The 26430-nt window shown below is 42.3% G+C and overlaps 1 protein-coding gene across 7 annotated transcripts in view; it reads left to right on the forward strand.

Moving 5' to 3' along the window:
• Positions 1–26430, forward strand: part of magi2b (membrane associated guanylate kinase, WW and PDZ domain containing 2b) — an 86611-nt gene that overhangs the window by 26613 nt on the left and 33568 nt on the right. For all 7 annotated transcript variants that reach the window (XM_030426061.1, XM_030426055.1, XM_030426056.1 and 4 more), the window contains exons 3-6: positions 15934–16053; positions 19819–20043; positions 21433–21661; positions 22265–22344. In XM_030426061.1, the coding sequence (XP_030281921.1) occupies positions 15934–16053; positions 19819–20043; positions 21433–21661; positions 22265–22344 (654 nt within the window). The remainder of the gene's footprint in view (positions 1–15933; positions 16054–19818; positions 20044–21432; positions 21662–22264; positions 22345–26430) is intronic.

Genomic DNA, 26430 nt, shown 5'->3' on the forward strand with positions numbered 1-26430 from the left:
ATCCTCTGTTAATAACCTTCCGTCATGCTGTCTGGGCGTTTTGCAAGTCGAGGTGGTTGGAGTGCAATGAAACCTGCGATTTGAAGATTCTGCTACAGGACCATGAGAAAGCAAAGCTAGGATTTGACGTCACATGATAGTCGTTGGCTGGGCGCTTCTACTACACTAGAAGTCCTCTGCTGGTGTGTTGAGCTGCTGACACAGAAGTGATTGTTTAATACGCTCCCACAGCTGCACAGTTCCTGAGCCTCTCTCTCTCCCTCTTTCTCCTCTCCTCAATCCCTCTCTTTCCTGTCGACTTCATCTCTTTGCTTTCACTCCGATCCCCCTGACTCTCCCTCCTTCTCTCCTCTCTTTGATTCCAATTGGTCACCAACTCACTCAATCACATTTTCTCTCTCTTTCAATTTTACCTCAAGACAGCCCACTTCTCTTTTACCTTCTCCTTCCCTCTCCCTCTCCTTTTTTTCTACCTTTGTCAGCCTGTTGGCTGTGTAATAGTGCAGTGAAGTCGGACTGACAGGGTGATAACTGAGGTGATGGCGACTGGCTGAGGTTCAACACTGCAGGTCCTCACACGCTTCAGCCCTGTCGAGGCCGAAGGTTGACAATGGCTTCCTTTGGTAGCACGAAGTACAATTTTGTCACCATATTTCAATTATAGTCGCCTTCCAGCCCTTTACTAGAATGGAAAGACAGTTATTCTGTGTTATGATGTGTGAGCGGTAATGCCATCCCCATAATTAACTGCCTTTCACTTAACAAAGCTGATAGAGTGTAATGAAGATTATAGAAAATCCAACTCATAGACCTCCTGCATGGCAGCTTTGAATTATATGCTGAATATTTTTGACATTTAAATACATGTAGTATTACAGTGATTCCCCAAATTCATCGTAGTCTCACCAACCTGATTTAATTTGCTTAATTTGTCAGTAGGTCATCTCCCCTGCATGTGAGTAATGTTCATATACGTTTGCTTCATGACTTCCTGAAGCACACAGGAGCGGGCTCCACCATCAGAGTGTCACAGCATCAGACAGCTAAAAAAGCAGGGATAAAGGTACTGGGTGCTGCGCTGCTTGTGCCCGGCAGGCTGTTTGTTGTTGTGGTTTGGAGCGTTATAAAATCAGTGTTTTTTCTCCTGTGTCTGCAGCGCTCTGACCATGCTGTCAGTGCGAGTCTGTCAGCTTGACAAGCAGACGCCACTCTGCATTACAACATGCTGTCACACTGAAGGACGTGGGAGGAGGTGTGTCTGTGTCTGTGTGTGTGTGTGCGTGTGTGTGCATGTGTGTGTGTGTGTGTGTGTGTGTGTGTGTGTGTGTGTGTGTGTGTGTGTGTGTTCATACGGCTAGAAGGCTCACATGTTGACATCAACTCCTGCATCCTGTTACATCACTTGGCTCAAGGATCAGCCCTTCTCCAAAAAATAATGAATTGAATGTGATAATTCTCCATCTGATATTACTGACTTTATTCACATATATTGTAGCCATCAGGCTGCCTGTTGTGTGTGTCTAGGTGTTTGTCTCTCTTTGACATGTATTGATACTTCAACATGAACACATTCCAAACACTAGCAGGACTGCCACTTCAAAGAAATGCACAATCTGATATCAATGTTGGTGTTACAACACCATAATTTTGCTCCAGGACCATCATTTCAGCTGACCAAGCATGTTTTGTAAAGGCATAGCGTTGCGACTCAAAGAGGCGGGTGCACATGGGAGAAGATGTTCTAATAACGTGGTTAATGTTGCAAAAGCATCAGTTTTAATCCAAACCATCCAAATCTTTTCCCAAACTTCACTACAAACTTTTGTCTTGTGCACCTAACCAAGCTGCAGGAAACAAACTGAAAATACAAAAAGTGAAAATAGTGAGTAAAAGTCCTTTTTAGAGGAGTCTTGCCGCTCAGAAGCCACCTTGACAGCACACCTGGTCAGTTATTTTGGGCTAACAAGACCAGGGCCCTGTCTAAATAATTGGAAAGAGGGAACCAGCACATTCACTCTCAATGGTCACTGTGACATAAAAACTGCATGTGTAGAAACACCAGCCAAATCACTTTGCACCAAAATATTCTTGAAAACACTTTCTTTCACAGGTTATTTTTCTACTATGCATGTGCACGGTTTCACAATGCCAATGTTTTTTCACGAGTACCGTGACGTTATGCAGTGAGCTCATCACACCAGAGCTTAAGCAGTTGTGAGTTTGATGTCTAGTTTTTGGATAACCTTTCTTGGTAATCCTGTGTATTCGCGTTATATCCTCCTCTTCCATGGCCAAGCTGTCATGAATCTTACAGTATACAAGATGTTTCCTGCATCGGCTTTATAAGGCTTATTTGGCTTTTTGGGTGAAGAAGTGGAATATGTGAGACAAGCGCCATCTCTGGTGTTCCAGACTTTTCTATTCAAAATGCTTTGAAGTTATTTGTCTCCTCTCTTATAACTCAGTTAAAATGTTATAGTTGAAGTCAACTAGGCCTAAAATTGATAAGTCAAATTTTACAATAGGTTCCCACAGGATAAAACAACTAAAGACAATCACTGTCTATAGAGCACTCTATTAAGTTACTGCTAATGCAAACAGAACATTTCCTGGTGCTACAGCTTCATATTAAAGGGATATTCCGGTGTAAGTTTAATCCATGGTCTAAATCACCGTGAAACTGTGTTAAACTCCCTCTCGAGAGATCAAGTTAGCAGACCGCTAATTTACGGAGTTTTATCAACCTCAGAAACAACCACACGACAACAATACACTGCAGTAAACAGATCCAAATATAAACCGTCACCAAAAAGCCACAAATAATGCTCAGAACAGCACCAAACTTCAGAAACAGTACAAATAGGGTCTCAGCACATAGTCCGGGGCATCTAACCTCCGCTAGCTTAGCTAGGGAAGCTACTGTGAAGCTAAAAACAGATTTCAACTCTCCTCCATCAGCTTCCGGGTCGGGGAAGTCCCGATGCGACAATTACCGAGTGCGGTTAGAAATGCTCAATTCCGTTCTTTTCCCTGTCCGCTCTCGTAAATAACTGTTATAAACTGGCAGGTAAGACACATATGAACTTTGATTGCTTTTCCATGGAGTCATAATCATACATTTTCATCCATGAGCCGCGGAACTCTACTGCACTCGGTAATCAACTCGTCGGGACTTCCCGTCAACAGGAAGCTGCTTCAGAAGAGTGGTAAATTTAGTCAGCTTTTCAGTAGAAATCCAGCTAAGCTAGCGGATGTTAAATGTCCCGGACTATGTGCTGAGACCCTATTTGTACTGTTGCTGAAGTTTGGTGCTGTTCTGAGCATTATTTGTGGCTTTTTGGTGGCGGTTTATATTTGGATCCATTTACTGCAGTGTATTGTTGTCGTGCGGTTGTTTCTGAGGTTGATAAAACTCCGTAAATTAGCGGTCTGCTAACTTGATCTCTCGAGAGGGAGTCTAACACAGTTTCACAGTGATTTAGACCATGGATTAAATTTACACCGGAATGTCCCTTTAAAGGCATTTAACTGACCAAAGATGAGTAGCCTTTCATGATCTCAGTGTCATTTGCACTTACTGCTATCGTTCATCAGAAATGGGTCTACCAAACCAAACCACGGTCATAATTGCCATTGGGTCAGTTTGAAATATGTCAAGCGGAGCTTGAGAAGGAGCTGTTAAATGAGGAGCTGCGAGAGAAAGGCTGCACATCTCCAACTTCTCAGGGAGGTAACTGATTCTTTTTCCATTGTTAACGTTATCAGGCTCTCTTTTAGCATTGGGTTTAATTCAGAAATATTGCCAAAGCGGTGCTTTTGCTTTTCACTATGACACAAAAATCCTCCACCATCTTCTTGACAGGCAACTATCGTTACTGTTGTCACGTGATAAGTGAAATGTGACTCCTGCTAGTCTGCACCGCGGCTCTGAAGCACCAGATTGTAATTACAATGTCCATCGCAGATTAAGTTTGATTAAAAAAAGCCAAGTGAGGGTGGTGGCAGTGGCCAAGTAATGTAATCAGTATGCTGTGTGACTATGTGACACTGACGTCCATGACAGGACTAACTGAAACATTTGGTGTTCACTTCATTCACAGGGATCACTTGGTCACATTAGTCTACGCCTCTGCCAGAGTACCTGCTGTTGAGGAATTCAAATTTTCTAGTCTTTGAAATGAGTGGAGCTGAGAGTTTAAGACTGTCAAAAGGGGCTAGAGAAGCGAGAAGACCTGGAAAATATACAGGGAGAAGGAAAGAGGTGGGGTTACAGTAAACAGTGAGAGAGAGGGAACATGACTGATGTTGACATGAGCAAAGAGGCTCTGCGTGAAGATGGAAGAAGCGGTGAGGACAGAAGGAGAGGTGGATAAGAGGACGAGATCAGCAGGGGAGAGATGAGGAGGGAAGAAGAGATTGGACAGAGGATGGAAATTGAGAAGGCGCGAGTCGATTTGAGGGGATAGGAAGAGGACGGAGGGATGAGCAGAGCAGAGATGTAGGAAGCTAAGGGGCGAACGTGCTTTGAATGGAGGTAGAGGGAGATATGAGGGCGACTCGTAAGTTATTCCCCAGAGAACCATCTTCTGCCCTCCACTCTACTCAGAGGCATCAGTAAAAGGCTCTATAAATAGATTCAAGTGAGCCGCACGTTTCTCTACTCAGATAGCCTATAAATACATGCAGCTTCTGTCACTTCACATCCGCTGCTCTGGACGCATGCTGCCCCACGGCTTCACAGGGAATCCTCCTCCGGAGAGTGCAGAGGAGGAACGTATAAAGATGTTGACGAGGAACATGGCCAAGATGCTTAGGAGGGTGATATGGCTCGCTGATGATAATGGAAGTAATGAAGATGGTTATCGCGATAATGAGAGGAAATTTGTGGAAAATGACACCTTTTAACTTTGATGCATGCACGAGTCTTTAATGCTGTCCTGTTAATGAAAAATGCATTCAGTTTCTTAATGCAAATGCAAACAAGGAGGTTCGTTTTCCTTTCCTAAGATGCTCCATGTCGCTCTCTGAGGCAACACACAGTTTGATTTCACGGCTCATTAAATGCCCAAGTGATTAAAAACCTAGCAGATCAGTGTCCAGAGCTTTATTACCTTCAATATCACAACTTGTAGAAAAGTTGTTCAACAGGTGCACAAATTATATTTAGATACTTAAGAGGAAGTACATTTTTCTCTAGTGTAGGAGGCAGTGGTGAGCAATCTGAAGATTTAAGCCCATGATCGATTCAAAGGAAATCTGCCCTTCAGGTGAATTGTAGAGATTGTGCAATTTAATGTCCTCTTACTTCTTTTTCCAAACTTAAAATAACCCCCTCAACACATTCTCAGACCGTATAGATTTCCAGTCTCCCAAGACTTCATACATCTCAGCACGACTGTTGCAGTGATTCAGGGTCAGCTTCACCTGACTGCCTCCTTTGCTGCCGAAATAATTACGATGGTCTCTAGATGTTGTAACCACCAAATAAACATAAATATGGGTTGTTGTTTTAATGAGGACAGCCTGGTACGTCACTCTGCCACAAGTTCTCACCACTGTCACTTCAGATGTCCTCGTGATGTGCCTACTTAGAAAATGACCATTCAAATTAGGGTCCCTGCAGACCCAGGAGAATTTTAAACATTGTGGTAAGTCAATTAATTTACAAGCGGTATAGTCAATGATCTTTGCACTTCGCATTTTTTGAAACACAAACATTTTCAAATTGGTTTGAAGAAGTGCACAATTAGCACTGATGCTGGTGTTTGAGCTTTTGTTAAAATTAAAATTGTTGTGCTATTGTGTGGAGAGTTTTGCAGGTGTAAATTGGGATTTGAAAAATGCTTTTTAGCAGAAAAAAATGCATTTTAAAGCATTTATTTTCCTTCTTCAAAGATGTCATATTAGGAATAATTTGCTTTTAAAAGATGACAAAAAAAGTAGTCACTAAGCAGTCAGTTCATTTGAATGAAAGAAACAACTTTACAAGTGGTCGATGTGTGTCTGACAGGGGAAGACTTGTATTGTGCTCTCTGATTTCCTCGCTCACCAATTGTATGACCTTTTGGCTCACGGTTGCCAATTTTGTTCATCATTTTGCTATTGAAAATGTGTAATCAGGTACCAAAATCTACACCTCCAAACAAACATTCAGCCCATTTATCTGTGAAGACTTGATGAGCTGAGGAAGGTATCACTGCAGTTAGCTACCAAATTCTCCCACCTCCATCTGCGTTTTGAAATGTAACCAAGAATGTAGGTTCATTAAAAAAATAAACAAAATGTTTTTGTGGTTGGAAAACATTCAGATTAGTTATCAATTGCATCAGATTGTATCATGTTTATTGTTACTCATATGGATGAGTGGGCCTTATATCTTAATTTGGTACCGTGACTGATGGTGATGGGGGAGGAAGAGGAGTGATGACAGTTAATTGTGGATGTTTGTCAGGGTGATAATAATGAAGTTGGATGACTTACTCTGAAAAAAAAAAAAAAAGAAGAAGATTCTTGTGCGTGTTCCTGTAGCAGATTGATTGTGTATCTGTACATGCACCAAGTATATATATTATGTACATCTGTGTCTTTTAAACTTGTTGCACTGATTATTCTTTTTGTGAAATTTAATAGGCTTAGCTGATAAATAATGAAAGTGTTACACACCATTCTCTGTGGACTGTGTGTGTGCTTGTCTCTATATGAGAGAGAGAGTGAGAAATACATCATCCCCCAGGGACTCTCTCCTTAAAGGGGTGATTTGCCTGCTGGCTTGCTCTTGTTAAAGGGCTGGCTGACATGCTTTGATGTGGTTCTGTGCTCCCTGCGGTTTGATTGGCACGCTGGATTAATGTTGTTCCACAGATGAAAGAAACTGCGAGGGAATGATATGAATTTCATGAAATGAAAATAGCAAATATTGAAAGTGATTAATGAATTGGTTATGTTTGCAAAGTGCTTTCAGTGTTAAGCTCTGGACAGGTGTCATCTCATCTCTTTTTCGTCTCATCTGTGTGATCCTCTCACTCAGTGGCTAATCACAAGATGAGGTTGTTCTGGAGCCTTTTTATATTTGTGATCTAGTCTCTAGTTTTACCTCTCCTCCTCCTCCTCCTCCTCCTCCTCCTCTTCGCCTCATGTTTCTGTTTGTGCTTCTTTGATGATGTGCAGCGATTAGCCAGTAGCTTTTTGGGCGGCTGATCCTGTGATGGTCAGAGAGCGCTGACACCTCAGAGAGCTTGATTGTTTACTCTGGACAATCTTTATCTCTACACACCCACACCCACACACCCACACACACACACACACACACACTACACACCAGCTCTGTGTGTGTGCATCATCATGACCCCCACTGTCGTCCTGTGTCAGTCAGCTCTGCACACTAATAAAGGTGCTTTTCAGCCTATCAGGGCTGATTTCCATCACCACAGGACACACCTCAGTACAGGGGTAATTTCTCAATGTCACCCAGGCAGCAGCTCCACCAGACGCTGATCCACTGAGCAACACAGTTGTCTTTACAGCCGCTAGCGGACCTGACCGACACTTTATGGAAGAAACTCTAGACTTGATGCAGCTGTTTCTAAACTTAATTAACTCTGTTGCTTACCGGGTTTAATTTCCATCCGTGGAGGGCTTTTGGTTCTCTAAATGTTGCCTATATCACTTACTTTAGTTTTTCTAAATATTTCATGCGAAAAAAGTGAAACATTTACGTCACAGTTTTCCAGTAGACATCTCGAAACGACTTGTTCTGTGTGACCAAATGTTAAAAAAACTCATGCTATACAGATCAAAGCACCAAACCCTCCCACTACAGAAGCTGGATATGAATGTTTTACCTGTTAAGGGCTCTACACACCAGACTTTTGGTCGACTGTCAGGCATTGTCAGGGCAGTCCCTGAGTGTCGAGGACTGTAGTCAGTGTGGTGTGTCCCGCTGGTTGGTGCTTGCTTTTTGACGAATTCATCACGTAGAATCTGCAGCAGCTTGTTAGTGAGAGAAATCCCTCTGATTGGCTAGTCAGATAAACAGAAACGACAGAGAGAGCCCCTTGAGTCTGTCGCTGTAGTATCCATGATATCACTCATTTAGTGCATTTTGTCTTTATTATTCTCCTCTGCCTCTTCGCTGATGCCATTTGCAACTTTCTTTCATATTCTCTGCTAGGAGCAGCTATATCAGCGAGAGCGGTGTCACAAAATGTTGCTTAATCATAACAAATGTTTGTATTTTGACAGAGTGATATTTTCTTTCACGCAGGCACGGAACATACAAGTTTGTTGGCCGCCAGCTGTAGAGGCTTTGCAGGGCTTTCAAGTGCAGCTTTTTGGCCGCGATAAGGTGACATGAGACGACACAACAGTCAGGCTTTGTCGCGGCTAGTTCTTTGATGTCAGTTTGGTGTGTAGGGGCCTTTGCACTGGAGAGGTGCAGCCTGCAGTCCCCATCAGAGTCAAACCCGTCTGCTTAAACACCACCTGAATAACTTTGAGAAAAGCAGGTGTGACTCTCAGCGGCCAAGCTGTGACAGTAATTGATTGATGAAGTGCAAGGAAGCGAGGAGCACATACCTACAGCTCTGCAGAGCAAAAGGGCTCGAGCTGAGGACCCCTGAGACTGTAACTAGTAAAACAGCTGTGTGTGCAAAACGGCTGAGGAGTCATGTCTGACATAAGTATTATTTTTGTACAGCTAATGTAGATGTTGCTGCTTGTAACCATGGCAAAGCTGCATCGACATGTTGTTGTGGTAGCAGACTCTACTGTCAGTGTGTTGCCATGATGCGTTGCTGTATTTGCAGCCAGGGCTTTGTAGTGTAAATAAGGGTGCCTCTGTGTGTGTGTGTGTGTGTGTGTGTGTGTGTGTGCCCGATCATACCTCTCCTATAGACCTGCTGTCACACTTCACATCTGCCAACCGGGAAGAAGGAGAAGGGGGGGGGGGGGGGGGAATGAGACATAAGACCAAAGTGCGAGATGAAGCTTGAAGGATAGACAAAAGAAGAGAGGAGGATAACGAGGTGAAGAGGGAGCGGATTAGAAAAGACAGAGAGGGAGTAATGGGGACAGAGAGCACCAACAGAGGAACAAATGGAGGGAAAAGCAATGAGGTAAATTGGAAACGAGAAGAAGGAGAGAAAGAGAGGATAATGGAGGACACCAATTTATATAGATGGATGGATAGATGGGGGGTAGATAGATATGAGTATGAGACAGTTAATGAATAAGGAAGCAGCAGTGTGGGTAATGCATGAAACAAACACAGACACTCCTCACATTTCTCTCTGCTCTCTTGCTGCCATGGTGCTCTGCTTGCTCTTTACTGAAAAGGATTCTGGGTAAACAGGATTCAGGGTTTTGAGGACAGCATATTCTGTCTCGGCGTTTTCTGTTTGTACGGTCGCAGGATTGTGTCATTGAACCCAACGCTCCTGATGTATCCACCCTTGGGTAGCTTTATTAGATAAAACACCTCTGAAGCTGGTTGAATGTGATTGGATTGGATTGAATGTGAAAATGTAATTTGCATTATTTTGTACACTTTTTCATAGATTTTAGTTTGAAATATGGGGGATAAATATAATCCATGGGCTCTTCACTAGAATGATAATTTGATTAATTGTAAACTGTTAAATTAATGACATCTATTTTAATTATCAACCGTTTTTGAGCAGAAAATTCCAGCTTCTTAAATGTAAACATTATCTGTTTTCTGTTTGACAGTAAATTGAATGTCCTTGGATTCTGCACATAACAAGACTTTTGAGGATGTGCTTGTCCTCTTTGACACCAATTGACATTTTTCACCATTTTTGGATGTTTATTAAACTAAACAACTGATCGATTGATCAGGAAAATAATCGACAGCTTGATCGACCGTGAAATTAGTCATTAGTTGTGTTATAGAGTTAAGATAAATCGCAACATGTCGCAATTCAGACTTGAATTCTGAAAATCTCTTTCCACCATGTGCAGCGTTTTGGACAGGATGTACAGAAGACAGGGTGGGATGCACATTTCTTCTCATCCTCTTCATCCAGTCCACCGAGGGATTACTGTGAAAGAGCGTCGCTCCTCTTCACCTTTAAGAGAATATTTTTAGTTACCGTTAGATTTGACTTTACCTCTGTCTCTGTAACAAATCCCATCTAACTCCCAAAGCAGCCTGATGGCTCTGATGGATGATACGCCGAAACCAAGAGGGGTTTGTGAGACAAACACAATCCATATATGTGCTCATTGAGACGCAGAGCTGGAGCTCCATGTGTATCTAGTTTTTGTCATCTCGGTTTGTTCCACCAATTAACGTACAATTGTTCATCTATTACAGCTACAAATACAGGAATATTTCAACAATGAATCTCAGAACTCTAGAGGATCTAATGATCATTAATTATTAATTAGAAACACACACTTGGCACCCTTACCTCCTCGTTCCCACACATACTCATGCTGAGACTGTATCATTTGACCACCTTCCCCCACCCTTTATTATGATAATCAGTCCATCGATAGTCTATTTTTAGCTCTGAATTTCCCCCGCTCTGCTTCTCCCTCTTGGTGACTTCCTGTCTAATTATACAAACATGCGTTTGAATACATGTGCGTGTTTTCAGCTCACTCGAAGGCTGCTGTGGACGCACAGTGAGGCTAACAAATCGTGCTTTTCTCCTCTTACTGTCTCCTTCTGTGTGTCTGTCTCTTTCAGTTTTTCTCAGCTTGCCACTCTTCTGCCACTCTATTATTTAGCGAAGGTCTTTGTCCTCTTATCGTCTGACACCCAGCTGAGTTTTTTCAGTATATCAGCTATTTTAGTTTTTTTCCCTCCAAATGGAGTTTTCTTGTTATGTTTCTACGTAATCGCTGTCTCTTTTTTTCTCCCTCACACACACTCCCACCAATGTGAAATTATTCTGTAGCGCTCAGTCGTCATGGTTCGAGGCAGAGAATGTATTCACACCTAAAGTGGCAGCTCCGAAGCTTTTCTGTGCTATTATAGAGTTAAGTCATTTAAGCCATAAATCTCTGTGGTGCTCATACTCCTGCTCGCAGCGTCACCTCTGAGAAGTTTGGCTACACTGGCTGATTGCAATGCAAAGACCATTTTTGGCTCGCAGCCAACTTTATCCTTTATTAGCAAGAGCTGACATCCAATCAATAGTCAACAGCAGCAGTGCTTTTGGCTCAGGGAAGCGTTGCTGCCTCCTCACAGTACAGTCCTCTGCAATTCTTTTAATTTGAGCACCTGAGCAGCTTGTCCTGCTTTGTCCAGCTTATTTATTAAAGCTCTACTTAAGAGTTTGTGTGGCCATGTACAAAAAATATCCACTAGAAAATTCCCTGAACCGAACTGAAGACATGTCAGCCCTCATCCACAAGGCACCATAAATTAGAGATTCTATTTTTTTTTTTTTATTCATTTTCTGGAGCATCCGAAAAAGGTAGTTGGTAATGTTAAAAATAGATTAAGAACAGGAAAGGTAGCAATGGGGGCAGCAGGAACAGAGTATGGATTTTTGCTGGGGACAGTGTTAGTTTTAATAAACAGGTCTACTTCACAGTTATTTAGTGGGTGTTGCTAAGGGGAAGGAAGGAGTAAACGCAGAAAGCAAGGGAGGAAAAACTGGTAGGCTGCTCTGAGCAGAAATGTGTGAAAGGGAAGGAAGAAAAGAGGAACATTTGGACTGCCTATCTCAAGGCCAGATAGTCGATCAATATTCCCAGCTCAGATCCAACAAGAGGCTCCTTCCCTCTCTTTCTGCTCTGTTGGTGTGTCCAGTGAAGGAAGCTGTGGGAGAAGACCATTGGCAGGTCATCAGTATTCCAGCAGGCTCTGCCTACTCTGGTGTGGGCTGCACAATAATTTCATTCTGATCTTATAGATCAATAGTTGTGCCCAGTGGAAGGCGACCTGCCCCGCCTGGCTGGCTCAGCTGCTGCTGTATTCAGAGAAGCACTTCACAGTCGATGGATGGTCCTGTTCAAGATTATTCTTTTTTGTTTTAACATGCGGTATAGTTCATGGAGTCGGCCCTGTTGTGCTGGTCTGTGGAGCTTCTTCATCTTGGTATTTCTTTTGGTGGATAAAAGAGGATATGCAGTTACTTGGAAATTTGTGGAGCTGAATTTATAGATATAAAGGGAGTGGACAAAGTATCAGAAACGCCTGATAATATATTGCAGTCTGATAAAATGGCTCCTAAACATACACTATCTTTCTGAAGCTTATAATGTAAAATTTTCGTGTAGGTTGAGTCAGAGAAGTGATGAGTCAACTCAGGGGGTGTGGAAGATATTTATTACTTCTTATGATATAATGCCATCCAATGTTATCAACACGCAAACTAAAGCCTCAAGAAAGTGCATGGAGTTAAATCAATACTTCTAAAACTGGTTTAAAAACACACACACATTTAATACTTCCCAGTGTTATTACTGTATTTACAAGGGATGTTGTATTTATCTGGTGATAAGTTAAAAAACTTAACATATTCTTGGCTGTGTGTGTTATGTAGTCAAATAACAAAGAGCCCTACAATACTTCATTTTGGTAGACTTTATATTAGAAGTGTTATAAGGGACATCAGAATAGTTGCTGTGTTTATCCAATGATCAGCTAATTGTAGGCGGATCAATCAAATTTTCTTTTAAAGTAGGACTATTGCTTCCAGTGTTTATAAAAACAAAGTAATCAAGATGAAATTATTGTTGTGCCACATTCCCATCTGTCAAATCAAATTAGTTTGTATTTATATAGCCCAAAATCACAATCACCTTGCCTCCGTGGGCTTTACACCTTGATTAGAGTGAGGAAAAACTTGCCATATTGAGAAAAAAAAGCCTTTTAACAGAGGGAAGAAAAAAAGGTTGGCAGAAACCTCAGGAAAGGCCACAGAGGAGGAATCCCTCTCCCAGGACGGACCTGCAATAGATGTCACATGTACATTTGTGATGATGCTCTCGTTTTGGGTTGTGTTAAAAATCCACAAAATGTGTTCTTTCCTTCCTCATGAGCCTATCGTCACTCTCAGACTGTGGGATGTGTAGTTTAGCTCACTGCACAGTTAAATTATTATTTTTTAGGTCATTAAGTAATACTGTTTAATAATCATGACCTCAACATTGACCAAAATAACCAGTCCTGCTTGTTTTTTTTTTCTTTTGTTTGTTTGTTTCTGGTGTTGGTGACTACCACAATCAAGTGTGGTAGTCACAAGTTTGTAAGATATTTCCAAGGTGACCGAATATCAGTATCACTGATTTACATTCATGTACTCTACTTTTACTTTGTGGGTCAGAAACATGTCCCATCCTGCAGAAATAAATTCCGTTTTATTTTTTCCCATTTTTCCATTTTAATTTTTGGGAATTCCATTTTTTCCTTTTTAATATTTGGGAATCTCTTATTATAGTACCAAAAAAACAGTGTGTTTTTAATGTAAATGACTAAAATGTACACAAATTAAATAGAAATTACCCTAAATGTGACAAACATTTAAAGTTGTAAATATTTAAAAAATTAGCAAAGATGACCAACAAAATGAGAAATTATTCTCGTAACATTATGTGAAGTTAGCATACTAACTAGCTAGCAGTGAAAACACCAACCCTCCGCCTGTCCTCTGAGCTCCCAGCCCAGGCAGAGTCAGCTAACGAGGCTGTGGCTAACGGGGCTAATTAGCTAACAGCAGTTACTGTTAGCAACAGTTAGCAGTCACTCTGGTATTATATGCCGATAGAATGAATCGGACAGGTGGCTAACTCTCACGCATTACACCTTTAATTATGATTTTTCAGGTCTGCTTCTTTGCAAAACAACAGTTCACCTGACACATACAAGTCGTTCAGGAACTGCTTGGCTCTGTACTGAGGGGTAAATGTCAAGTTTCTGAGTGTTTTCGCTGACGAAGACGGTGCTTCGCCATGCTTACAATTGTTTTGATGGGGGAGCTCAGGCTGTGGAGGCTTGTTGTGCCACCCAGTTTTGCTTCCCCTCGTGCAGTTTTCCCCAGACATACGTTCCTCTTCCACACGAAAACAGCATTTCAGTGAAATTATGTCAAATTCCGCGATATTCCGCGTTAAACAATAGATTCTGTTTTAATCGGCCAATTCCGCGAATCCGTCCCATTTACATGATTGCGGAAATCATAGGGCCCTAGATTAACACCTCCTCCTTGCCTTAATGTACAGTAACAACATCAGCAGTCATAAATATCAATATGAACCCATCTTGTTACCCACGAGGCATCACACAGAGTCACCTCTGGTAACACCAGTCTGACAGCAGTGTGAAACAACAAAATCAACATTAGCCCCTGAGCATTGCTGCAATCCACAGTGTATTTGACTGGTTCTAAGTGTTTATCAGAGTTAGAGTGCATCAAACAATGTGGATTGTGGCACACACACACACATGCACACAAGCTCTCTGACTCAAACCTGTGGTGTTGTGGATTTGCGGTGTCCCGCTGAGCTGTGATCAGCTCGGAGATGGGATTACTGTTGGCACAGTGGGCATTTTACCACCATTTAGAGTCATAAAGACAAACACACATTCGAGCGCACACATGTAGATACACAGACAGACATTTGTGCAAACAAACACACCTATGTGTGGACAGTGTTGGACAGCTTTATAGACAGATTATAGATGTGTGATGGCCTGGTATCACTTGCTTACTCATTAGGTGTTGCTAAGCTGTCGTCTTCTGCTCCTGGTGGTGAAGTAAATACATTAGAGAATGTTCAGTGGATGCACTAAAGGGGCAAAGTGGTGACAGATGATCAATGGAGATCTAATGATTAAGATATCGCACTCTGGGAGACTCAGAGGATCTTGTACAATGACTAACCCTCCCCACTTGCTCGTGTGTGTGTGTGTGTGTGTTATTTGTGTTTCTACAACACATCCACCACCTGCTGTTTTCAGCTCCCACTTTAACTATGAAGCTTAAAAGTGTTGTATACCCACCATTCATACGTGAGCACATGCAGTGGGGTTTTTTTTGGTGTAAGAACTTGTAATTGCCTTTTATAGACCTGTGCTCTTGGATCGTTGGACCACAAATCGACTTACACTTACACAAATACACTTCAGCCATATCTGACATTCTGGCAACAGCGTTGCAACAACATTAGATCCGGTTGAGGCCACGGCCAGATCAATCAGACTTAACTTTTACCGCATGAGTCCTGGGAAAAGCTCTGAGAGCGGACTCCCTCTCCACGCCCGGCCAATGACTGCTTCCAGGCATGATCAATGGAGAGCCGGAATCAACACCAGTGGACTTCACTGAGCCTAAGCTGAAAGTCCACTTGGCAGAGACACAAACACAGCACCTCATTAAACTCGAAACTCCCATCGTTGCCATCACACAGTCGAGCCTCAGCGCTGCAGCACTGATGGAGATCTCTAGAGCGCTGATGTAGGAAGGCTCTAATTGCTGCATGGTAATGTGGTGCCTCTGCATTCCTGCTGTTTTGACAATAATCCAATCGGCACAGTTTTGTGTGCTGTGTAGGGAGGTTTGAGTTATGCTTGGTAAAAGTGGCGTATTGATTCACTCATTACTAAAACAGCACCGGATTGGCTTGAATGGACTGAATGGTGGCGCTTTGCCGTTCGAGCATGCTTTCCCCGCTCCTCTCTAGCTGTCTCTCACTGTCACTCACACACAATTGTGTGAATGGACTTGGCTATCACAAGTGATGACTCCTCACTCAGCCTCTTCTGTTCCATTTCCGTTCCCCTCCCACTTCCTCTGATACACTTTGTAGCCTCAAATCTGCCGTCTTTTTCTGTCCAGCCCCTTTTCTGGGCTCTTTCTCTGCCTTCCTGCCTTTTCTTCTCAAGTGTCCTATTTGGCTCTGATGACCTCTCTCTCTCTCTCTTTCTCTCTCTTTCTCTAACTCTCTCTCTCTCTGCAGGTACCACCAGGCAGCCTAAGGAGGGGGAGGTGCCAGGGGTGGACTACAACTTTGTGAGCGTGGAGCGTTTTATGGAACTGGAGCAAAGTGGAGCCCTGCTAGAGAGTGGAACCTATGAAGGTGAGTGTTGGCAGCACTGTGCAGGAAGCATTTTGCATCTGCAAGACACGTACAGGTGCTCGGGGAGGAGAAATGGGAACATGTGCTTCAGTAGTGCTATTTTACTATTTTTAAATCTAATCTGCCGTCTTGTGCAACTGTGTACATATCTTTTCTTGATGGATCAGGTGTGCCAGGTGATGCTCCTACACACAGCTTTAGTAAACAAAATGAGTCTTACAGCTTACAGCTTCCTCTGGTGGTTTTTGAACAGCTCGTTGACACGCTCAGTGTGTGTGTGTGTGTGTGTGTGCGCGCATTTGTGTGTGTGTGTGCGCGGGCACGCAAGAGTTGGATGAAGGCCATTTCCCAGTCATGTCAAGTCTGTGCATCTGCTTTGCTACACTGTCAGGGATACATCTACAGATGGGGGATTTGCTGGTTCATTTGCCCAGTAGCAATTTTTCGGAGCATGTGCGGCTGAACACACATACACAAAATATGTGTGTGAATGCATGCCTGTTTGTGCGTGCGCTCCTTTTTACTCTCCATGATTGTGTGTCACAGTGTATGTTTCCCTTAACACAGGGAGCTTACTGATGCCCACTGGAGGAAGCAGTCCCTTTCTGGGTGACTGCGCTGGAGGTGCTGCAACTCATTTTGTAATGCACATTAAAATAAGAGAGAGGAGAAGAGGGAGTGACACAGGAGGCAGGGAGAGAGATTTAGAAGGCTGTGAAAGAGGCTGAGATCATATGTGGAGTATCATCAGGAAACTCGTCACGGTAATTGTAGTGCGTGTGTGTGCACAATGCTTGGTGCACATAAGAGCTTACGTATGCTGTGATGTGAGATGAGTCACAACTGTGCATATAGCCTTGACGCCTTCAGGCAATACCGGGAGCATTCAGCATCGGGGGAACATTGCGTCTTTAAAACCAGTGTGGTGCAGGGGGAGGAACCCTTGTCTAAATGTATCTCAGTACTCTTTATGTTCTGCAAAGCACCTCTTAAGGTTGTCCTTAAGCCTTCACAGGTGGGCGCCTTCTACCTATGCAGTTTCATACTTGTATTTGTTTATACGTGTCTGCATGCACATTTTTATTATATATTTTGTCACGATGCGATAAATCGGTTTGGGGGGCAGCGGGGTAAGTGTACTTATTGAGGAAGTGGTGACTGTGATAGAGCCTTCTTAATATCCATCTGCCTCCTGCTGGGATGAAAGTAAACTGAACGTCTATGCACTCTTTACTGCTGATCCTCCTTTTGTCCTTTATTGCTGCCCCCTTCCCTCTTCTTTGTTCAGGTCTTGTTCTCCTCCCATTGCCCATGCCCTGTTTCTCTGTTTTCTCTTAGTGAAAACCCCACTCTTCTCCACTTTGAGGGATTATAAAATAAGACATCTCTTCCTCTCACTCACACTCAATATTTAATCACTAAATATATTTTCCTGACAGTGTGGGTCTTGTATTTCAAATAAAAGTAGAGCTTTATTATAGGTTAAGCACAAATAGCATGAGGAAAGAGATGTATATATGATGTGTGTGTGTGTCTGTGTGCGTGTGTGTATGTTTTTATATATATGTATATATATATGCAGCACAGAAAATTTGAAATTATAGAAAGCCACACAAGCTTCAGTGTCAATCAAAAAGAGAAAAGTATGTATATTTATGAGACGTTGAGGATGTTTTTATCTCTAGCAAGATACCCTGAGGGCCATCGTGTATTGTACTTTTCTCTGTACTGTACTGTACTGTTCTAACTTCAGCCATTCTCTGATGTTTTCCTACCAGCAGTACCATTACAGTGGGTGTAGAATGTCAGGCGCCCAATGCTATTTTTGTGTTGTGCTATTATTCTTTCGCTTTCGCCTCCAAACAGAGCCGCTTTCACCAACACGGGTGGAATGACACAGCTGGGGTTGTGTTTATACTGATGTATTCATGTGGTTCTCTCTCATTTTTTCATGAAATCGTTTTTTTTTTACCTGCTGCTCTAATCCAAACAGGAAGAACAGGCTGATACAGCAGGTGTCCTAATGATACCTCTTGAGTTTTATTGAATGATATCATATTCTCTGTCATGTCAGTTGCAATATCTACAGGGAGGGAAATATAAGCTGCACTGCTCACAAAATGCTGAACGCAACCTTTAAACATTCACTAAAATGAAACTTTAGAAAAAAAGACGAGTAAGGACAAGTAAGACATATATTGTCTTAAGACAGTGTAGTTATAACCTGACTGCACAGTATCATGATGTTCTCAGATAGGTTTATGTGCATCATTAAGCAGAGAAAGCTCAGTGACAGGGTTTTGTTAACTTCAAAAACACTAAAGTACCAAGAAAAAGGATCCCCTGCCCTTGGAGACACATTTATAGTGCTGCTCCATTTTATTATTTATTTATTTATTATTATGCATTTTTGTTCTTTAGGGGAAGCGTAAATCTTCCCTCAGCCCAGTAAGGCCACTGTCTGCTGTTGAGGATGCTGTTGGCTGTTATTGAAAACCCCAGTCCATCCACCTACTCTGTTATTCCTCCCTCTAACACTGTGATCATCTTTCTTCAAACACACTGTCCCACATCTGTCCACAGCAACAATTGTAGTGTAGGAAGACTCAGCTTAATTAAGAAGAACAGACAGCTGGTTTTGCCCTTTGAGAGCCAGTAAACTAGTGAGTCAGATAATTTAGCACGGCAGCAGTGCAAAAGTTGTATTCAACCCAAAAACGACCATTGAATGTAAGACTTAATATACCTCAGTGTGGGTCGGTCTATTAAAACAAAACAAAACAAAACAAAACGCTGATCGAATCTAAAAACCCTGCATGACTCATTTTTCTTCTCCTAATTTTAACACTTTTTCTAGTTTGATGCTGAAATTAAGCTTCAATTATTGACAGAGAGTTTGTATCAAGACTTCACATATTAATACTGTTTAAGAATCTATTTTTGTGTCAACAACAGGTGGTGTTCACATGTTAAGATCACACTAAGATTTACATTTCCACTGACCCAACATGTATGGCAAAATCTGTTGGGAAAATATGAAGGGGAGATTAGGGTAACCAACAAGAAGTCATTCTTCCATCACAACAATTCTGGATGAAAAGTCACTACTATTTTGTGGTTTGCAGTTTGTATACTGTTTTATCTTAGAAGTGTTTAGTGTTTTCTGGTTTTCTGTTGTCACTGATGGACTGGGCCCAGATGGCAAAAGTGCCTGGATGATAAATTAGCTGTAAAATGCTTGGAGTTCCTGACTGGAGGGTGACAGTCATGTAGAATGTATGATGGGCTGAGAAAAAAATTTCCATAAACAAAGGGATGAGGTGGAAACACAGTGATGACTTCGAGCTCCCTCTCAGTACTGTTTGTTTTCTCTGTCGTTTTCTCCTTTTTCTCAGAATACCACTTTGTACTCCTATTGGTGGGGTCAGAATGTGAAATAGAAGAAGCCTGACTATTGAAAAAGTCTAGTTTATTTGTTATGATTTACAGTGTCAGCATCCTTTCTATATTTAAGAATAAAAATGGCAAGTCCTAAAAAAGAGAGTCTGGATACTATACTAGATCCTGGTTGTGTCAGTTCATGTTTCAAGGAAGACAGGTCTTGTTATCCCCATAGCTAAGTTTTGAATTTTCGATGCCAGTCATCTGCTCCCACGAGCAGTAACCCTCCTCTGCCTGCTAGACGGTGTGTTACATCACCTGGGATCCCTCTTGAGTTGTACATGTGGCCCCTGACACAACAACGCTGTGCCTCTCTGCCCTCAGATAACTTCTACGGCACTCCAAAACCTCCAGCGGAGCCGTCCCCCGCAGCACCTCCTCTGAATGTGAGTGAGGCCCTGCTGCCTGGAGCCCGGCCCAGCTCCCAGGGCAAGAGGAAGAGGAACCAGTCAGTCAGCAACATGGAGCAGCGCGCCAGCCTGGAGCCACCTGAGGAGGAGGAAGAGGAGAGTCCGGTTGTCAACGGCAACGGGGTGGCCATCACGCCAGGTACTGCTGACTGAGAGAGAAGAATATCTATGTCTATGTTTTGATGTTTTCTGTACCACATTTTCCATCTAGTTGTGACTAAAACTAGATTCAAACATGGTCTGTTAAACAAGTGCCCTGACCACGATGACATTTTATAACATCATATTTAGATGCAGAGAAATGTGGCATGAAGCCCTGTACTGTCCCCAGGGTTATTTACTGCTGTCGCACTGGTATTGTTGAGTAAAACCAAAGAAACAAGTCAGCTGTTGATTGTTACTTTTCCTTTTTATTTTATTTTATCGATAAATCACTTGTCTCCTGTCTTAAGTCAAGCTTTATGTCTGCAGTTTATGCAGTCCAGTTTCTGTCAACAAACTTTCCCCTGAACAGTCATTATAGACGCTGACAGACTGTGAACTGCACATGTTCTCAGTAACCTTTATATAACTGAACTCACAAGGGCACCTTAATGTCTTCACTATTATCACTGTCCAGAGTCTCAGTTTGGCTTCTGCTCCCATCTCTCCGTCTTATCGTTTCTCCATCTCTCCTGCTGTCTTTGCTCTCCTGCCACTGGCCTTTGTCCTTGTTTCTATTAATACCCCCGCTCTCCCCTCTCTCTTCCTCCCCTTTACCATCCTCTTCCTTCTGACCTCTCTTGCTTTTTTCTTAGTCTCTGGGGTCCCGTCCCTTCTGCCCCCTCTTCTTCCTTCTCACATCCTACTTTGGAGTTTGTGTTTTCTAAGCACGCCATACTTTCTCTTCTTTGTTATGCCACTGTCATATGTGTTATTTCAACAGAACTATACATCTCTGTATATTATTGCTGATACCACATGAAAGATTGACCACAAGAATGATTTTCAAAATTCATAACTATACCTATAACGGAACTAACTATAGAACAGACTGTGATGGACAGATAAAATTGAAGTTTGGGGACCATTTGTGGTATATGTTGATGAACATGACGCGAAAAAAATTGACTTTCTTCCTGCTCAGTTTTTCTATTAGAAATGTGATGTCAGGAGCAAATATTTTAATTTGACCTTTCCCTGACTCAGATGCCACCAGCTTTTCTCCTCACTCTCAGAATCTTTCTCTGTATTTCTGACTCAGTCTCTGACCCCTAAAGTCTCTGTCTTTTCCTGTTTCTCTATTTCTGACATCCCCATGTTGTTTTCTCCTCATGCTCATTGTCCTCAAACCCCATCTCTCTCTCTCTCTGTTTCTCTCTCTCTCTCTCTCTCTCTCCTGGGGGTTCATAGCTCTGCAGTGGCTCTGCTCTGACTCATCATGCATGGCGTGTGCAGTGTGCATCCAGGTCTGCATGTGTGCACAAAGTTTATGTGAAAATAACTGTGTGTGTGTGTGTGTGTGTGTGTGTGTGTGTGTACTCCACAGAGTCCAGTGAACATGAGGACAAGAGCACAGATGCCTCTGGGGAGGTTGCTGTTGAAGCGTCCATCCAGGCCCCAGCCTCCATCGAGGCTCCCACTGAAGGAGAGGAGGCCCCAAAATCTCCCTCTGAATCCCCCGCCAAAGTTCCAGATGTAGATGAGGAGGAGCTGGGTCCTCTGCCTGACAACTGGGAGATGGCCTACACTGAGAAGGGGGAGGTCTACTTCATTGAGTAAGAAAAATAGAGCCCGCATAAAGATGTTTAAAACACAAAGAAATGATTTTACTACTTTAACAACAGCTTATTCCTTAATGTGTGTAGCTGTTGTGTTTAAATATTTGTAAAATGTTAAGCGTAAAAGCTATAAAAAATAATTAAAAGTGAATCCAATGTAATGCACCTCACAAAGTGCTCGTACTTTACAAAAGCATGCTTTATGTATAGCAGGGTGTGTAAACATTATAGCACTGCCGGTTGTGTTGAATAATTGATGTAACCCAATGCTGCTAATCAGACACACACAGAATACACACACAGACACATACACATGCACCCTTGCAAACTTTAGCCCTCTACTCTCACCCTCACTAATTAGTGGCTGAGGGCTAATTAGTGGATTAATGACCACTTAGTTTACCTTAGAAATCCCCTTGTTTCTCTTTGCCCCTGCGCACGCACACACACACACACACACACAGTTACGTACAGGTCATTAGTTTTACTTTGCTCTCATCTCTTTCTTTTATTCTCTCCGTCAGTCTCTCTCTGACCTCCGTTTGCCCCTTTTCCTTTTTGTTATCACCCTAATCTGCACGTCTCTTTCTTCGTCTCCAGTCACAACACCAAAACGACATCGTGGCTCGATCCCCGGCTGGCAAAGAAAGCCAAGCCACCAGAAGAGTGCAGGGAAGACGGTGAGTCTGAAAGACTGCTTTAAGTGTTTGCTCGTTTGTTTTGTAAGTTTTATTTTGTGTTCACCTGAGTCGATCTTTCAGCATTTGTGGGTGTGTGTCCTCTCTGCACTTCTTGCTGTTTGTGTACTTGTGTTGTCTGTTCCCGTCTCACTGTTACAGACTGTGTTCCCTCCTCAACAAAAAAAATCTTTAAAAAAGCTCTGTTGTTTTAGGCGATTGTTAGTCTGCTGCTGGTGTCACTGTTCTCCGCAGGTGAAAAGGGGTTTTTAAATCCAGAAAGAATAAACTGGCAAATACATTTACTTGTTTAGATTTGTCGTTGAGAAGTGATCATTAGCATTCATCATTTGGAAAAATGTGCAGAGAGAAACGTTATAATTAAAGAGTGATGAAATCAGCGAAATATCCTTTATTTATGCTTCACAGCTAAATATCTATAGTAGTAATTAATTCAAATTAGAGTAAGACATTACTGAAAAGTTATCAATATAAACAAAACAAAAGTATGGCTGGATACATTCCACATCTAAACCACTGCTCATCGCGTGTGAGACAGCTATTAGCTGAGCGCATGCAGTTTGAATACACTCACACCCAAGCTGCCTCAGCTTGCTCTGATGAAGACATGCTTAATGTCAAAATGTTAATTGTTACACCTTATTAAAAAGCTGTAACTATTACTGTTTTCTCCAGACTTCATCACTCTAGAACAGCTTGCTTGTTGTCTAATTATCAGCTGCAAGCCCATATGTCTGGCTAAATACATACATCTTTTTAAAAAAAAATGGGTCACAAGTTAGTTGTTTTAACCAAACTTTTCCAAGACAGCTGGACATGATAGTTTGTAGAAAACATAACTCAAACAGGTGAAAATAGAAATTTTGGGGACTATTTTCAGCAACGAGTTACTAGACATTTGGTGGTGCGGTGCATAAATTCAAGACCTGTTTAGTTAGTTACAAGGAGACCAAAAAGATAAGGGGAACAGTGTTGAAAACATTTACTACTAATACTTCTTGACAAATTTATCCCTCAAATGTATCTTGTGGCCATCTACCAGGGTCCCAGTGGCTCTATTGAATCTTTACAGCAGCACAAACGTGTGTGTGGGACTGAGTGACTAATTTATGTGTTTTTGATAGTTCTTGGACAACAAGGGTGGTCTACGTCAGGCTTAGAATACACAAACAGTACAAGCTAGTGGTATCAATAAACTGTTTGTTGGAGAAAATACAGTAAGAGGTTTCACCAACCTTGACTTTGAAAGCTTGTTTTAAAGCAGTTTAAATCAGGGGAAGTAGAAGTGTGTGAAAAAAATCAAAACTGACCACCAATGAAATTTCAGAGGCTAAAAATGAAGAACAGTTCTTCACTGCGGTATACAGTCCAGCACTCAGTCATGTAAATGAAATGGATTTCCTGTGGCGGTTTAGTGTTATCAGATATAAGTATAACAATGAGGTGATCTTACATCCCAGCTGCTGTCGCAGCCTTTGGTCAGCGATTTAGTTTATGATGTGATTCACCAGAGCGAGATCTGAATCGATACCTTCTCTACCTCTCCTCTGTTCTCCATCTCTTCAATTTTCTCCCTCCATTCTCCCCTCTGCACTCCTTCACCTTACGTCTCCCCTCTCTGTCTCACTCTCCCCATTCAATCTCTTCAATTTTCCTGCTCCTCTCTTTTTCTCTCCTGCCTTCATTCTCCATCCCTCCCTCTCTTCCTCTGCCCAGTAAAGGGCCGAACAGTGACAAGAATTCTAATAACACCGCTCAGCTCTGCGCAAACTCTCTCTACACACACACACACACACACACACACACTCCTGTTGTCAGTTCACAAACCCTTCTCACAAACATGGCCGACGTACTTCAGCATCATCTTGGCAGAGCAAAGATCAGTTTTCGACGCCAGCGATGCTCAGGTGCCAAGTTGCTGTCGACTGCTCTGTGATCACTTATTTTTATGTTTTAATTAATACAACGACTTGCTGTTGTTTCTGCTTCTGTCTGTGAGTTCTTCTGTGTTTATAATTATTTAAAATTTATTTATACTAGAGTTGTCTGAGACATCAAGCTAGGAGGGCGCCAAAATCCGGTCTGTGCCATAAAAGGAAGTAGCTGCATTAGAGATATTTTTAAAACATGCCTCACGTCTGTGTTCTCCTCTGTCTTCTTTATCTGCCCCTGTCTACAGTTTATCTACAGTGTGACGCTGATTTGAGCTTTTTCTGTTTTTGGTCTGCCTGCGTCGGTCTTTAGGGAAGCAGCGGTTAAAGGAAGCTAATACTTAAGCGATCACCACTGGCAGAGGATTTTGAATCAAAGGCTGTTAGCAGAATATTTGTGAAGGTCCTGTATGACACATCACCTCCTCTCGCATCACCTTTGAATTGATGCCTCCCAGAAATGGCTTTGGTTCTCAGTAAATCGTGTTCTTTTTCATTATAAACAGCTCTGCAGCCACACGGATGATAGAATGATATAACTCAGCGTGCAACTCATTACATTATCCACCCTGTTATTGTTTTCTTTTAGTGATCGCCCCGGTGTCCTGTAGCTCTTTCTTCTGTGCTGTACTGCCTGTTTTCCGGTCTATACACTTTTTTGCTGTGCACCAGGTGATGATTTAAAGGCAATTTTCCATTGTTACCAACATTAACGGACACATGTAACTTTTGAATCATGAAATATTCATGGAAGGGAGGATGTCTGATTCTGCAAGAAGACTGAATAAACAATACATGTGGGGAGGGAACAGCAGGAAGAGGTGGTGCTGTTTTTAACTGCCCATCTGCCTGAAGGATTTCCCAGAGTCTCACAGCCTCAGGCAGGAAGCAAACAGACACTCAGACATACTTTCATCAGCGCTGTTTTTGCATCTTATTCCCTTCCATTGCCTCCATCTTATGCATGTATGGTCTTTTTGCTCCACTTTCTTCAGAAATGCATATGCTCATTCACTATTCCCTTTCTGTCTCACTCACATGCTGCTTTTTGGGTACATTTTAGGGAAAGCTTGTCTTTATTGACGTTTTCCTACAAATGTGCAACTTCTGTGTACATTGTGTTGTATCTATATGCTGAGACTAAGACCCAGAGTTCAAAGGCTTGTCACCACAGATCTGGTTCAGTTTTTTTTGTTTTTTTTGTCAGGCAAGTCTTTCGTTACGTAACGTCACCCCATATCTCTTCTCTCGCCCAGAAGAGGCAAGAACAGAACAGGACAAGCTTCAAATCAGTGCAAGTGTTGGTTTCAATTCTGGATTTGATACGCGGTCGACCCCTATGCCACTTTCAAAGTAATCTAAGTGCTGTTGATGACAATATGCTGCTCATGCTCATTTAGAGGCAGGAATTCTCACTGAGGCAGAAGTCACGATGTTGAAACTCTGTCTGTAACCAACGGCAAGAGAAATACAGACAATAGAAGAATAGGAAATGTGACAAGAGGGAGCTGGTGAAAAGAAATATGAGAAATGATGAAGTTAGGTAGCGACGGTGACGCGCAGATGGATGCCCTGCTCGTGTTTCTTTTTAAGGAGACAAATGGAGATTGAGAGGGGTTTGCATATGAGGAGAGGTGAAACACATGCAGCCACTGCCTGACAGTGATGGACTTGAGCTAAAATGTTACCTCCGAGTTACATCACTGTTATTACACTCAGTCATGTCTGGGCCAGGACCATCTCTCGGTCTCGGCTTTTCCCTCCCTTTTCCTCTCATGTTTCTACCCTCTCTTCCTCTTCGCTCCTGTCTCAGTACATCTTTTATTTCCTCTCCAGATCAAAGCTGAAAAGTATACGTTAATATGGATTGAAGCAGCACACTGGGTTGCAGTCAGATAATTAGACCTTTCACAATAAAGTTGAACCAGGATATATTGACTATATTGATCGAATATTTTTCGCCATTTTTAGCCATTTTAGCTTCAAGGTGGTTTGGTGATTCTCTTTTCATTTAGCACCATCATCGGGTCAACATCTTGATTTTGGTTTATGATCAAACAATTTGTGTAAGTGTAAAATAGCAAATATTCGTATGCTAACTGGCAAAGCTAAGATGACATATCGGAACCTAATACAG

The sequence above is a fragment of the Sparus aurata genome, chromosome 8, assembly GCF_900880675.1.
Source record: "Sparus aurata chromosome 8, fSpaAur1.1, whole genome shotgun sequence".
Taxonomy (NCBI): Eukaryota; Metazoa; Chordata; class Actinopteri; order Spariformes; family Sparidae; genus Sparus; species Sparus aurata.